At 34.4% G+C, this 15,170-nt stretch overlaps 1 protein-coding gene across 1 annotated transcript; it reads right to left on the minus strand.

Moving 5' to 3' along the window:
- Positions 1-890: 890 nt before the first annotated feature.
- On the minus strand, positions 891-15,081 carry LOC134262770 (serine protease 33-like). Its single transcript, XM_062745104.1, has 7 exons — positions 14,967-15,081; positions 14,464-14,610; positions 13,998-14,086; positions 13,604-13,692; positions 6,143-6,411; positions 5,713-5,852; positions 891-1,169 (listed from the first exon to the last, which is right to left on the minus strand). The coding sequence occupies exons 1-7, from the start codon at positions 15,031-15,033 to the stop codon at positions 951-953; spliced, it is 1,020 nt and encodes a 339-aa protein (XP_062601088.1). The 5' UTR covers positions 15,034-15,081; the 3' UTR covers positions 891-950.
- Positions 15,082-15,170: the final 89 nt, after the last annotated feature.

A 15,170-nucleotide genomic window follows, 5' to 3' on the forward strand; every position in this document is an offset into this window, starting at 1 on the left:
AAAGAAATAATTTGTTAACATTACCTGAGCCATTGCTTTCCCTCGGTGTTTTAGTAAAACATCATCCTTAATTAGTATTCTTCTAGTTTGATTAATAATGATGAATATAGAAAATGTGCATGTACATAAGGATATTAAACAATCTGTCTTACAACTAATTAAATAATCTGTAAACGACCTTGAAAAGTCTCTGTATATATTGTCCCCTTCCTGCGGTTCAGATAATGGCAAGAGCCGATTGGAATTTAAAAAGCATGTCAACATAAAATCAGCTTTTGAATTTTGAATCCCCGTTGTTGAGTGCTTTTAACACAAGGCACGATCTGGTACAAAGAAATGTGTCATTTGCCGACTTTCTTAAAATAAAGTACATAGCAATGTTTAACATCCGGGGTTGAGAATCTAGAAATGTAGAAAAATATATATTTTTATAAATTTTAATCACCTAGTGGTAATTGCTTAAAAGGTTTTACTGTAATTTTAATCCGTAACTGCAGCAGAGCCGAATTTACAAGTGTCAAATATCACACGCATCATTTTCTAAATGTTCAAATAAAATTTCTAATTCGTTATACTTCTAATAACTCTTAGAATGACGAAAGAGGGTGGGGTATGTTTAGCATTACCCAACTATACATGTAGTTATGTGCTGAAAGAGGTTTTTCAAATGATACTTTAAGGCTTCAAACTAAATATTGAAATATGAAAACAAATAGCCTAAAATACTTTCTATTTTTCTCTTTAAATAAAAGCACCCCCCCCCCCTAAAAATAGCATCTCCCTCATTCGCCACTGTTTTGGAACAGAAATTAAATGTTCAGATCGATTGTATATTTTGTCAGTTATTAAAAACAAGTTGTTCAAGGACATTCGTCCATATACTGTTTTTTAATCAATTTTAATTTCAAAATACAAGCCATTAAATCTACAAAAGATCCATAACAGCGTGTTTATGGATATTGGACCACGCCCCTTTTCCCCACCACTGGAGCGGATCCGGAGGGGCCCCCGTAATACGCCAGGACGGACTGGATCCAGTCGAGGTAGGCGGAGACACGGGTGTACACCCCCGGCTGGTAGGCCTCGGCACAGGAGTACCCCCACGACACGATACCCACGATTTTCCAGACACCGTCTTTGATACACACCATCGGGCCTCCCGAATCCCCCTGAAAATATAAGGGATTTGAGGTCAATAAACCCCCTACTCATCCAAATCCAAATTTAATTTTTATAATAAGGAATGCTTTTAAAAGTGAAATACAAACTCTAATGTTATAACTTGCGAGGAAAAAAAAACAAAAACAAAAAAGACACTTCAGCTTGACAAACTTATTGCGCAATAATAAACATTTTATTTCATGAAGAGTTATTCATCTTATTAGAGTATCGATGAACCTTAAAGCCATCATTCACACTTGAGCAGTTCTTGTCGAATTTCATCCATCTTGATATGAAATAAAAATATCCAGCTAATTGAAATAAATTTTGAAGGATTACTTTAAAAGATGTATGAGCTATTTAATTTAAAATTTAAAATGCGGACCAGTGAGGCACAACAAATGAGCTTAGGCAAAGTATAATGATTTTAGATGGACGTTTCATGATTAAAGAGATCTCAACAAAAAAAATATTAACACTTGTCGCGTTATCTTGCCACATACATTTAAAAAATTCATTTAACTTCTACAATCCTAAATTTGCGCCTTCGCCAAATTAAAATATCCAAAACATTTTGAAATACAACACATTGAAAATCACGACACAAATCGCCTATTTCTAGATATGGAATTTTGATACATTATTAAGATTTTGATTGTGGTTTCACTGATTTAAATTTGAATTCAATGTTTTACACAGTTCTAAAGAAATAAAAGCAAATGTAATAGTTATACGCGTAAATTATTCGGAATTTCGTTCGTGCGCCGAGAGGCCTTATCGGACTTCATATAAATCGTCCTTATATTATTAACATGAAAGATATATAATTAAAAATTCACCATTTTAAAGAACATTGAATATATTATATCTATGCAAAATTTGGTAAGTATTGGTTGCATGTTTAAAAAGTTATAAACATTGTCTACGACTTTTTGGGACAACCCTCGTATTTAAGTCAAAATCTGTATACTGCATAATTACATGCATCATGTATGCTGCTAAATTTACATTTAAGGATCAGTCTTGAAAACTATTGATATGAATTTAATTTAGTGTATTCTAGCAAAGAAGGTCCAGACCGGTAGAATTACAATGTAACTCGGAGCTTTTTTCACGGCTTTTACACTCTGTATTTTTAAATTTAAATGACCGTATACCTTAACATGTATACGCTGAACCAAACTTCTAAGTGTTCACCAAACATTTTTCGAGGTTTAAAAAAACAAATGAATACAATAAATAATTTCTTTAATTAGTGATTAATGATGCATATTTAAGTTCGATGTTGCCGAAAATTCATGTAATTATCTCGTCAGAATTTAAAGCAAAGTGTGAAGGAAATGATATACCCTCAAAATGAAAATTCACCCAAAAAAACTCCCTTTGGAGTTTGACCACCACTCGCTCTAATTATACCACAAGACAATTCTTACTGTTGGATACCATGTACCCCTAAATAGGAGATTGACCCATCTGCTGCCACACTTACTGCATAGATCTGTCAAAACCGTTGAAATTGTGTGGAAGGGGGCGGGGGCTTTGACGTTCCTTATAAAAATCCCAAATGTGTTCAATGGGATTAAGATCCGGGAATTTGACAGTGCATCATCACACAGATGCCTTTTGGTCAATATCTTAAGGTGTTTAGCACGTAAGTGCACCGCTTTAAGGATGATTCAGACTTATCGCGTTCATACGATTGAAATTATTTGTTTTCATGTTTGTAAGATTATCTTAACCTGGTGTGACGCAAAATTTTGGCCTCAAACGAAGATCAAGCTAAGGTCACTTCCGGTTTGGTTAAATTTTGTCCAAAACTTTCAAATTGTGATAAGTTGGCGATGAAAAATGACGCACAGCCTATAGAAAAATGTGTTTAAATGGGTTTTGAAACTGGTTGTTAATTTTTAAAATTAATATCAAGAACAATTAAACACTAAAATAAAAGTGAGTAAAACGTAGTGCAAGGATGGTCCAGATATCAACATTCCGACCGACAGCTCTCCCTTCTATCTTAATGGTCATTTTGCCAATGTTTTGTGTTTTTTAGTGAAACCAGTTTTATAATTTGATAATGATCACAACAAGCTAATTCAGAGAATTCGTGTCCCCCGCTTAGGGAAAAAGTCGGCTCCCCCTGACTGAATTTGTAGAATTATTAAATGTATACATGTATACTGAAGGAAATAAAATACATGTATGTCAGTATTCATACAAAGATTTGATTGCTTATTCTTTATTATGTGTATAGAAGATTTTTTTATATGGAATATTTATCACACTGTAATGATGATTTTATAACCTCATAAATTTTTCATTTCACATGCTCAATACTATCATTTAGTAAAAAAAAAAAGTATTTTAAAAAAAAAAAAAAATGAAAGATTCGACCGAGATTCGATCCCGGGACCTCTCACATTTGAAGCGAGAGACATAACCACTAGACCACGGAGTCGCTTTAAACAAACAGAAGTATATGCAGAACTGAAGTCACATACATGTATATATTCATGTTTTCATGTTCGGTTTTCTCAAAATTTTACACAATCCATGGTGGTTGATTTATTTAGCCTTTATTAAACAGTTCTAATAGATGTAATAAGAACATAAAGTCCGCCGAGAACCTGTTTTATACGCAATAACTCTCCTCATGCCCCTGCGCTAAAAATAGCGCCATGTAATACTATAATTACTAATAAAACAAACGGGGCGGGGCACTTTGAGAGGGACAGACGGACGGACGGACAAACCCAAATTAATATCCCCCACTTTTCAAGCGGGGGACAAAAATTGCTAATTACACAAAATACGTGCCGCAAAGTACATATTTATTGTTTTTAAGCTTCGTTACGGAACATTGGTTTTCATCGGTGATATTTAATTTTCTTTCTACAATTGTTGAGAGGACTCATTTGTTGTAATAATTTGAAAATATACCATTATAATTAAGGTAGTTTTTTTTTTAAATAAATGCATTTATTAAAGCGAACACTTAGAAGTTTCGTTAAGTGTATATATATTTCTATTATTAATCGCTTGTGGTATGGCTTTATGTTAATAATTTCATTTTTTATTGTCCCCCGCTTGAAAAGTGGGGGATATTAATTTGGGTTTGTCCGTCCGTCCGTCCGTCTTTCTGTCTGTCTGTAACGCTTTCGTTTCCACACGATATCTCGAGAACCCTTTGAGCTTTTGCAATGAAATTTAATATAGCAACTCCCTATGGACTAAAGAAGACCCCTATTGATTTTGAGGTCAAAAGGTCAAAGGTCAAGGTCATAAATAAGCAAATTCTGTCTGTTAAAACACTTTCGTTTCCACACGATATCTCTAGAACCATTTGAGCTATTGCAATGAAATTTTATATAACAACTCCCTGTGGCCTCATGAAGACCCCTATTGATTTTGAGGTCAAAAGGTCAAAGTTCAAGGTCGTAAATTTATACATTCTGTCCGTGTGTAATACTATCATTTCCGGGCGATATTTCAAGAAGATTTTGGTCTTATGCAATGTAATTTTATACCAAAACTCCCTAGGACGTCTCTCGCCCCTCTCAAAGTGCCCCACCCCGTTCGTTTTATTAGTATTTATAGTATTACATGTCACTATTTTTAGCGCAGGGAGAGTTATTGCGTATAAAACAGGTTCTCGGCGGACTTTATGTTCTTATTACATCTATTAGAACTGTTTAATAAAGGCTAAATAGATCATACACCATGGATTGTGTAAAATTTTGAGAATACCGAACATGAAAACATGAATATATACATGTATGTGACTTCAGTTCTGCATATATACTTCACACTGTGTAAAGCGATTCCGTGGTCTGGTGGTTATGTCTCTCGCTTCAAGTGTGAGAGGTCCCGGGATCGAATCTCGGTCGATCCTTTCTTTTTTTTTTTTAATACTTTTTTTTTTTTACTAAATGATAGTATTGAGCATGTGAAATGAAAAATTTATGAGGTTATAAAATCATCATTACAGTGTGATAAATATTCCATATAAAAAAATCTTCTATACACATAATAAAGAATAAGCAATCAAATCTTTATATGCATATTGACATACATGTATTTTATTTGCTTCAGTATACATGACAGTGTATACATTTAATAATTCTACAAATTCAGTCATGGGGAGCCGACTTTTTCCCACAGCGGGGGACACGAATTCTCTGAATTAGCTTGTTTTATTTTACAGTTTTAAAAAAACTTACTTATAGCACGTTTTGACTTGTTAAATGTACATGTAACAAGAATTATTGCCCAGATGAAATTCAAGCCTGAGAAATACATGTTCACCAGATTCTGTATTTATTGGATTTCTGAACAGATTCGTGTTTCCATGTCAGTGACTGAAGGGGCTTTGGTAAGTTTTCAACATTTCATAGGAATGCTTTACATTGATACTTAAATTTCAATGACTGTGCGACAACCGGAGAAGGTTTCCAAACTTTAAAGAGAGGATTATACCTCAACCGCATCATCTCGGGTCTTTCCGTCAGAGGTCGGCTAGTAAGAAAGGCCAGAGAAGTTGCGATTAGATTGTACCTGACACGAGTCAACGCCACCATGTTTTCTCCCAGCACACACTTCCGTAGCTGGAATGGTTTTGTCCATTAGATATGAACACACTGAATTGGAGATCAGAGGAACGTTTGCTTTATAAAGGCCACGTGTGCCAAGGCCGCCTGTGAATGAGTTTCAAGAAAGCAAAATTTTAATTAATACATGTAAATCAAAAAACAATTAATTAGTATGAATGAATATTGAATAAATTTTCAAATGAAATAATGTAAATATTTTTTAAAAATTGTTTTCTTAAAATGTTCTTACATTGTAAAGATAATCCTAAATATTTCCTTTCACTGATAGAAGAATGTAATTTATATACAGTGTACATATTTTATTCGTAACTCCTTGGACTTTTAGATAAAATTGGAATAATAAGATCCAAGATACATGTATGTGATTGGCTTACCGCTATACGCAGCGCCCCAACCGGTCACGGTACAAATCATTCCATCGTAACTCTCATTGGCTGACGGGAGACAGACGGGTCTGACGTATTCTGTAAAGGCGGGAACAGGGTTCCCCAATTTTAACATAGCGATGTCGTTGAAGTACTGACTTTGGCTATAGTGGGAGTGGACGAATAGTGTGTCCACCTTCTCTAGGATTTCGTGCCCCTCCAGCACAGCCCGGTCATTTTCTCCCACTACTACCGTCCAAGCTCTTGGGTTTTTGTTCCTTTTGTGAGTAAAAATGAAAATATACTGTTATTAAATAATGTAAATTATTTTTGATTCTCTTATTCCGGATTCCTAACATTACTCAATGAAATAATCGAATTGCGATATAAATTATTGGCTAGTAAAAAATCCGAATACTACTAGTTGGTTGGTTAACATGAAATAAAGAAATATTTATTTATGACTTCTAAATAAAACATCAGTTTAGTGATATTTATGTTCCCCAAACGGAGTTTGGGAACATATTTAAGGTCTTCCGTCTTCACGGAAGACCTTATAGTGATTCTATTGTTTCTTATTATTATTATTATTAAGGTCTTCCGACTTCCTTCGGAAGACCTTATTGTTTTCCGTCGGTTTCCTATTATTATTATTCTTTTTTCATAGTTATGGCGATATCTCAGCTGTGTCTGTACGGATTTCAAGGATTTTTACAGGAAAGATGCACCAGGTTAATATCTCCAGACGTGTTTTTCATTTTTTCAAAATTTGCTTCCATTCGCGATTTTGGGGGAAATTTGTATTTTTTAAATGGATTTTTGTACACTACTTTTCTCGAAAACGGCTAAAGATATGACATTGAAACTCATGGACATGAAAGAGCATCAAATGTAAATGTGCCGAACGTCCTTCATTTTTGTCGTTCCTACTTCTGGTCGCAAACGGAAGTGAATTCAAAAAGTCTAATTTTTCAACTTTTTTGTTTTTCAATATTTTTCTTTCAGATTTACAGGGTTTATAGAGTGTCTTCAAAGATTTCTATATATGTTTTCATTTTTTTCATGCGTGCGTTTATTACAAAGATATGACCGAACCAAACTTTGTCTTACTGTCGGGGTTCGAATCCCGCTTGGGGCGTTCCCCAAATTTTTTCTTTGTTTTTGTCTTTTTTCAGTTGCAAATTACTTTTCATTCTTTTATAACATGTGTGGAAGATTTTGTCGATTTTTAAAAGCTTTATTTAGAGATATTTGGTGAAATACCTGGAACAATCACGATCTGTGTTGAGAAACTATTGTAAATGAACGTAAACGAAAAAATACAATTTGTAATCTATTCCATGGGATGACACGGCATCGATTACAAAAGACAAGTCGGTCGGAAGACCTGCTTGTTGCCCCAGCAACAAGAACGCATCTAGTTATTAAGGTCTTCCGTCTCCAACGGAAGACCTTCTTGTTATTCTTCGGTTTCTTTTTCCCTATTATTATTATTATTATTATTATTATTATTATTATTACTCTTACCGATTTTGTGCACGCGATTTCTCGTAAACTACTGGACCGATTCTCATGAAACTTTAAGATCTGATAGGTACTGATCTGAACCTTATTGGAAATTTTTTTCGTTGATGACGTCACTTCCGGTCGTGAGATATGGACAATTTTCTGATTTTAAAATGCAATTTTGTCTTGATTTAGTAGCGAAAACTGCTTAAGATATGAACTGAAGATTAATTGGAGATGATAGTTCATGACTTATAGCGTTGCAGAATCGCCTTTTCGTGCGACGTCAGTACTTCCGGTCGAAACCGGAAGCGAATTTAAAAAACGTATTTTTTCAACTTTTCTTTTTTAATATTTTTGTTTTAGAATTGAATAGAGACCCTTTTGCAGAATCCAAATATGTAATTTGTTTGAAAATCGAAAAAGCCAATCTCGAGATATTTGCATTTGAAAACGCGAAGCGGCGATCCCGATGGCCGAATGGTTAGCGCGTTGGATTGTCACGCGGGCGACCCGGGTTCGATCCCCCGTGTGTCCAAAAAATTTTATTACTTTTTCTGCTCGATTTTTCGATTTTTATTAATCTTAGACCATTTGCAACAACATATTTTCAACTTTTAAGTATATCTTACGTAATAAGGGGTCACAAGGGGCCAGAATGCTAAATCTTTGACGCTTCATATCTTGAAAAGAGGGAATATTTTGATAAGCAATATTGAACAAAAGATACAGAATAATATTCTAAACAATATGCATACTTTGAATTTTTGTAAAATGGCCCCATTAAGGACTTGTAGGGGTGGCCCCTTAATATTTCCATTCAGCATATCTTCCAAACGAAAAGAAATCTCTGAATAGGTGTTGAACAAAAAGTCTTTGAAATCACAAGACCTTTCATTTGATATCAAGAAAAAGGGGCTGACCCCTCAAATTAGGGGCTCAGAGGGGCCAAAAGTCTTTCATCTTTAACTCTTAAATGATCAATATTTTGTGATACATTATAGAAGCAAAGGTATTCATCTTAACGATTTGCAACAATATATGATACAATTAGGACCATATGTTACGTAATTAGGGGTCAAAAGGGGCCAGAATGTCAGATCTTTGACGCTTTATATCTCAAAAAGGGGGAATATTTTGATAAGCAATATTGAACAAAAGTTGGTCAGAATAATGTTCTCAACAATATGCATACTTTGAATTTTTGTAAAATGGCCCCATTAAGGACTTGTAGGGGTGGCCCCTAAATATTTATATGAATCATATCTCCATAATGAAAAGAAATCTCTGAATAGGTGTTGAACAAAAAGTCTTTGAAATCACAAGACCTTTCATTTGATATCAAGAAAAAGGGGCTGACCCCTCAAATTAGGGGCTCAGAGGGGCCAAAAGTCTTTCATCTTTAACTCTTAAATGATCAATATTTTGTGATACATAATAGAAGCAAAGGTATTCATCTTACCAATATCCAACAATATATGATAGAATTTGGATCATATGTTACGTAATTAGGGGTCACAAAGGGCCAGAATGCTAAATATTTGACGATTCATATCTTGAAAATGGGGAATATTTTGATAAGCAATATTGAACAAAAGATGGTCAGAATAATATTCTAAACAATATGCGTACTTTGAATTTTTGAAAAATGGCCCCATTAAGGACTTGTAGGGGTGGCCCCTAAATATCTATATGAAGCATATCTCCACAACGAAAAGAAATCTCTGAATAGGTGTTGAACAAAAAGTCTTTGAAATTACAAGACCTTTCATTTGATATCAAGAAAAAGGGGCTGACACCTTAAAATAGGGGCTTAAAGGGGCCAAAAGTCTTGCATCTGTACCTCTTTAATGATCAATATTTTGTGATACATTACAGAAGCAAAGATATACATCTTAACGACTTGCAACAATATAATATAAAATTTTGGCCATATCTTACGTAATAAGGGGTCGCAATGCGGCCAAAATGCTATTTTTTGTCATGCTTTACGTCTTGAAAGGAGGGGGTATTTTTATAAGCCATATTGAACAAAAGATGTTCAGAAAATCGTGATAAAAATGAGAAACTTTAAATTCATTGAAGGAAAACTTAATGTCATTCTCTTTTAACGAATATCTCAGTCAAAATCACATCTCATCTTATCGAGAAATTCAACGGAAGACCTACTCGTTGCTCGCACCGAGATCTCATCTAGTTATTATTATTATTCTTTTTTTTGACAAAATTTTGTGCAGGCGATTTCTCGAAAACTATTCAGCGGTTTTTCATGAAACTTTCACAAAATATGTGTCATTATATGAAGTTGTTACATCTGAAGAAAAATTTGGAAAATTCGCTTCTGGTGCCAAGTTATGGACAATTTCCTGATTTTAAAATGCGATTTTGTCGCGCACTTTTATCGAAAATGGCTAAGTATATGATATGGAGACTTATTGGAGATGATAGATCATGACTTTGTGGTTTGCAGAATCACCTTTTCGTGCGTCGTCAGTACTTCCGGTTTCTGCCGGAAGCATATTTAAAAAATGCAATTTTTCAATTTTTTTGTTTTTCAATATTTTTCTTTGTTGTGTTTATTCTAAATAGAGACTCATTTGCAAATGCATAATACGTAATTTTTTTTAGAATCGAGAAAGGCAATCTCGAGATATTCGCATTTGAAAATTTGAAGCGGTGTTTTCAATGGCCGAATGGTTAGCGCGTTGGATTTTCACGCGGGCGACCCGGGTTCGCTCCCCCGAATGTCTGACTTTTTTTTATCGCTTTTTCTGCTAGATTTTTTGTTTTTTATGTCAGAATCGGACGGAAGACCTCTCGTTGCTCGCAACGAGTTTCATATCTAGTGATTTTACTTTTTCTGATTTTTTCTTTGTTCTCCGGTACTTTTTTGTCCGCGAGTGTTCTCGTAAACTGCTCATCCGATCTAGGTGAAACCTTTTTAGGGTCACTAGGTATGTTATGTAGATGTGCGGAACGAAGGTCATTTTGCGCGCACGTGCGTGCGTGTGCGCACACGTGTTACACGTGAAAAAACCAATATAATAGATATAGCCGTAACTTTTTTAAATTTTGGATGAAATGCTTGGAAACTCATAATATAAGGATATATTAGTACTATAGACATGACGACATGGTCAAAATAGCAAGATCTCACGCGCATGCACGTGCGCTTCGCTTCGATTGGCTGAAACTAAAAGTCTAAATATCTTTTTTGTTTTCTGACAAAATCCTTTGAAATTCTGAACATAGCCATACATTATGAAGATTTACAGCATGATATATAAGAATGATCATGAACACACGCACATGCACGTGTGCTGCAATCTGATTGGCTAAAACTTTAAATGCCTACAACTTTCTTGGTTCTCAATACTACAGGGTGAAATTTCGAATATGAATAGATATAATGAATGCCTATATTATACTACTGTCAAAAGTAAATGCACCCGCACACAATGCATTAAACGACAGTATACTTGAGTTTGTGATGTTCATGCAGAATTAAGAACTTCTAAATGTCAAGACATGTAACATACTGAAGCATGCAGATCTTTTGACCCTTGACCTTGAAACTTAGGTCAAGGTCATTGGTAACCTGAATAAAATGTTAATATTAGCTATATACCAAAATCACCTTGACCTATGAACTTGAAATCGACCTTAACCTTTGTCCTTGACCACAGGGTAAAAAGAAACATGAAGTACATGTACATGTATCTAGAAACACTTTTCAGAATTTATTTCGGTTGGCAGGATAGAAGTTAAAGAGTTGGTGGTTTTTAATGACCTTGACCTTTCATCCAAATGTCACAATCAATCTTAAGTTCTTGGAGTAAGATACAAGATTCAACTCCAACGTTAAATAGGTTAAGAATAAAAATATCCGCCCCCCCTCCCCCCTCAACAACCAAACAAATCAAATAAATGGCAACGTAGAGAATCGCTGTTAAACTCAAATAACACCTCGGACCCACATAAAATTTCAGAAAAACTGCAGAAAAGAGCTCGAGGAAAGTGTATTAAAATATTTGATTTGAGTTTCCAAAGTATATAGAAATTATTAATCTATACGGAAAAAATTACAAATCCTGTCGTGTTTAAAATTAAAGTGCAGATGAACAAAGTTGGTATATAAGCCTTTTTATAGCCTATTTATTCAGATGTCGTTAATAGCATTCAATTCTACTGATTTGAAATAATATTTTAATACCAAGCATCCTTTGTTTATTTTACCTTTGAAATTTATTTGAATTTTTTTTAGAATTACGCAATCCCCAGAAATAGCGATTTTCGGTATATTAAAAATCAATATACAGGTACGCTCCTTCGTAAAATAATCAGATATTTGCATTCATGAAAAAAATATTAATAAGAAGGTGTTAAACAATATTGGTCACATTAGCTGACACGAATGTCTTTTTAAACATCTCTTGTAAACCACAGAAAGTAGCCCCCTATGCATTGGAAAAATGAATAGTTCCGGTCAAAAACCTCTATATATTTATTTACAAAGTATATAAAATTTACTAGGCACAGGTACCAGCGTTGTCAAAATGGCCTGAGAGGAAATATTAAAAAAATTCCAAACAGAAAGGAAAATCCCTTTTCCATGTATGGAACTTCTATTGAATAAGTTCATTTTGATTGGTTAGCTATCGGCGTGATACCCTTATGCCTAGGTCACATTTAAGCCGACGGTCGGGCGACTAAATTTTTCTGGTCTTGTCGGCTGAGAGAAAAGGATCGGCCGACACAGTATCGGGCGACACGGAGCAGTCACATTATTTCCTAGGGACACCGATGATTTGGATAAATAACACAAAAAATCTTTATTCTTTAGAAATCAGCAATATTTTTTCTTAGATCTATATTCAGATAGGTGACGTGAGTAATGTTTGCACGTCAAAGTGGCAGGATATCTTACAAAATTGTCACTCAATGTTGAAAATGTGTGCAAACTTTGTAGGGAACTGCATAAAAACGACAAATGCATGGTGCATATCTAAGCAGCAAAGAATACTAAAGATTTCTGTTATTTCCGTTCAAAAAATTTATATCAAACCATGCATCAAAAATTTGTTTGTGTTATGTATCCTTAATAGATTAAATATTCGCAAGTCAGCCAGTCGTCGCCCGATCATCGAGCTCTGAGCTACAGTTTGATTTTAACCGTCGGCCGAAATTTTCAACACCCTTATTGTCCAACAACGGAAGACCGACTTAATAAACTGACCGTCGATGGTCGGACGATGATCGAAGGTTGGTCAACGGATTACTGCAGTTGAAGAAATCGGCCACCGACGCATGAAAAATTATAACTTGGACCGATGGACACAAAATTGGTCGGCCGACAAAAAAATAGGTCAAAATCGGCCAAGACAACGGCCGATGAACTGACGACTGTCACTCGAAGAATCCCATTTTTGCTTCAAAACCCGTCGGCCGTTGGTCGTTTTTGGAAATGTGACTGGGGTTTTAGTCGACTTTAACCCTGCCTTGTCGTCGGAATAAAAACTACTTTGAGCCCGAGGTTAAAATAAGTAGAGAAATAAAATGTGAATCGATGTATTGAAAAATGACATATGCTTGAAAAATGGTAACTTTTTATATGTATTTTTTCTTTGATTCGCGGGATAGAAAGATATGTTAATCGCTTAACCAACAAGCCATAATCATCTTGCATATGCAAAACGTTAAACGATATATAGTTGATAGTTGATATCATTGTATTTTTATATTCCTAAATGAAATCCTTGGATACTTAGCATATTTATAAAAGGTCTAAGAGGAATAAGGCACGAAAAGGGACATGGGGAGCGTTTGGGGAACATCTGTAACGGTCCCCGTTACAATTAGCACTAGTATTAAATTGCGTTTGTTTTTCGGATTTTTTTTAAAAATTAGTTTTTGCCTGAAGAATAACACAATGTAGTTGCCCAAATAGATACAACTAAGTCCTACTCATTGAAGCAGTGAGCAGCTGTGAGAACCCATTGGTCAGCTATAAGTATTCCTCCGCACACGTGATGTCCATTTGATCTCATTGAAACCTTAAATGATATAAAGAACGTGTTATCTTTACGAAATTTAGTACACTCAAAAATATGTTCTGTCATCATATATACGAAATAGTGTACTTGAAAAATACGACTGCTAGCTATACTTGTAGTAAAGTTTCCACTCTTCAATATGTAAATGTATAATAAATAACAAACCTTAAAATGTAATTCAGACATCAGTATTTGAATGCAAACTTGTTAATAAAAAAATCAGTACATGTATTTAAGTCCATAACCCCACTCCATTTATTTAGTTTTCACAAATTTAAGGGATGAAATGTTTTATGATTATGTACCTGCCAAGGGAATTCGCCAGGTTTAGCCCTTGTGCCTCCCACTATTTTATATTGATGTGTCGTTATAGGTGTACTTAATCCACACTGACCTCAAGAAATATCACAAGACAATAATATCAAAACAGGACAGAATGATTTGGTTTGTACAAAGTCGTGTATTTCTTTTTATTGAATCAACAAAATCAAAGGACTTTCACAAGCAGTTAAATGCCTCTTTTGATTTAGTTTGTTTTCAATGTTTTCCTAAGTAAATAAATTAAATGCATTAAAAAAGAACAATTCATTGTTATTAAGTTTGAAATTTTCAGTAATTTATGTTTCGATCAACATAACTAATAACTTCTCTATTCATTACCACAAAGTCATAGGGTATTTTGAAGAAAAAAACAGGCTGTGAAGAATCACTTTATACACTACATGTACGAATATGGCAAAAAGAATAGATTATTGTAATATTCATGCATACCTGGGTGAATTGGCGGAGTTAATTGAAACTTTGGAGGAATGCAGCACATTTCTTGAAAGCCACACCCACTCCTGGTATAGGAGTAGCCGGACAGGCAGTTATTAAAGTAATAATTAACGCAGGTTCCTCCATAATTTGTGTGACACACTAAAAATTAAAGGCATTTTTAAATGCATTTAATTTATCATATAATAAACAATATCGCGAAAACGCCATCCATACTGTAGGTCAATACAATTAACACAAACCACAATTTGCATATATTTGGCAGAACTCGCCCATTCTCACTAGTACTATTTTAAGTGTAATAAAATTATACGTTTTGCGATAAATGGTTTGTCAAAAAATGCAAAAAAAAAAATATGTATAAATTCTATAATAAGTTCAAGAACTTCATTTCTTATTGATGGATATGAATATTAAAAAATTATTCCAAAGTATTAAGTATTTTAGAAGTATTATTTGTTTTGCTAAAGCGTGAAAAAATATGAAATTTTACATACAATCTTGTAATGCCACTCCTCCAATCAGTGAAAGGAAAATGCAAAATTTCAATGGATTCCCAGACATGGCTGCCGAGTGTGAAAAGCAGGACAATGATAAGAAACTGACGCATGCACAATAATATCAGAAACCTAATCACATCGGTCTGTGAAGTCCTTGTGGTGTGATTAAGTACAAAAATGATAACGTGGACATTTTTAGCT

This window comes from Saccostrea cucullata, unplaced genomic scaffold (genome assembly GCF_032062105.1).
Source record: "Saccostrea cucullata isolate Sc308-1 unplaced genomic scaffold, CSIRO_AGI_Scuc_v1 ctg11171, whole genome shotgun sequence".
Classification (NCBI taxonomy): domain Eukaryota; kingdom Metazoa; phylum Mollusca; class Bivalvia; order Ostreida; family Ostreidae; genus Saccostrea; species Saccostrea cuccullata.

Bases quoted from the DNA above. Each gene is read 5' to 3' on its own strand.
- LOC134262770 (XM_062745104.1), bottom strand. From the start codon at position 15,033: ATGTCTGGGAATCCATTGAAATTTTGCATTTTCCTTTCACTGATTGGA. The intron at 5,853-6,142 runs GTAAGCCAATCA...ACTCATTCACAG, and splicing joins TTGGGGCGCTGCGTATAGCG to GCGGCCTTGGCACACGTGGC. The intron at 1,170-5,712 runs GTACAATCTAAT...TTATATTTTCAG, and splicing joins GTGGCGTTGACTCGTGTCAG to GGGGATTCGGGAGGCCCGAT.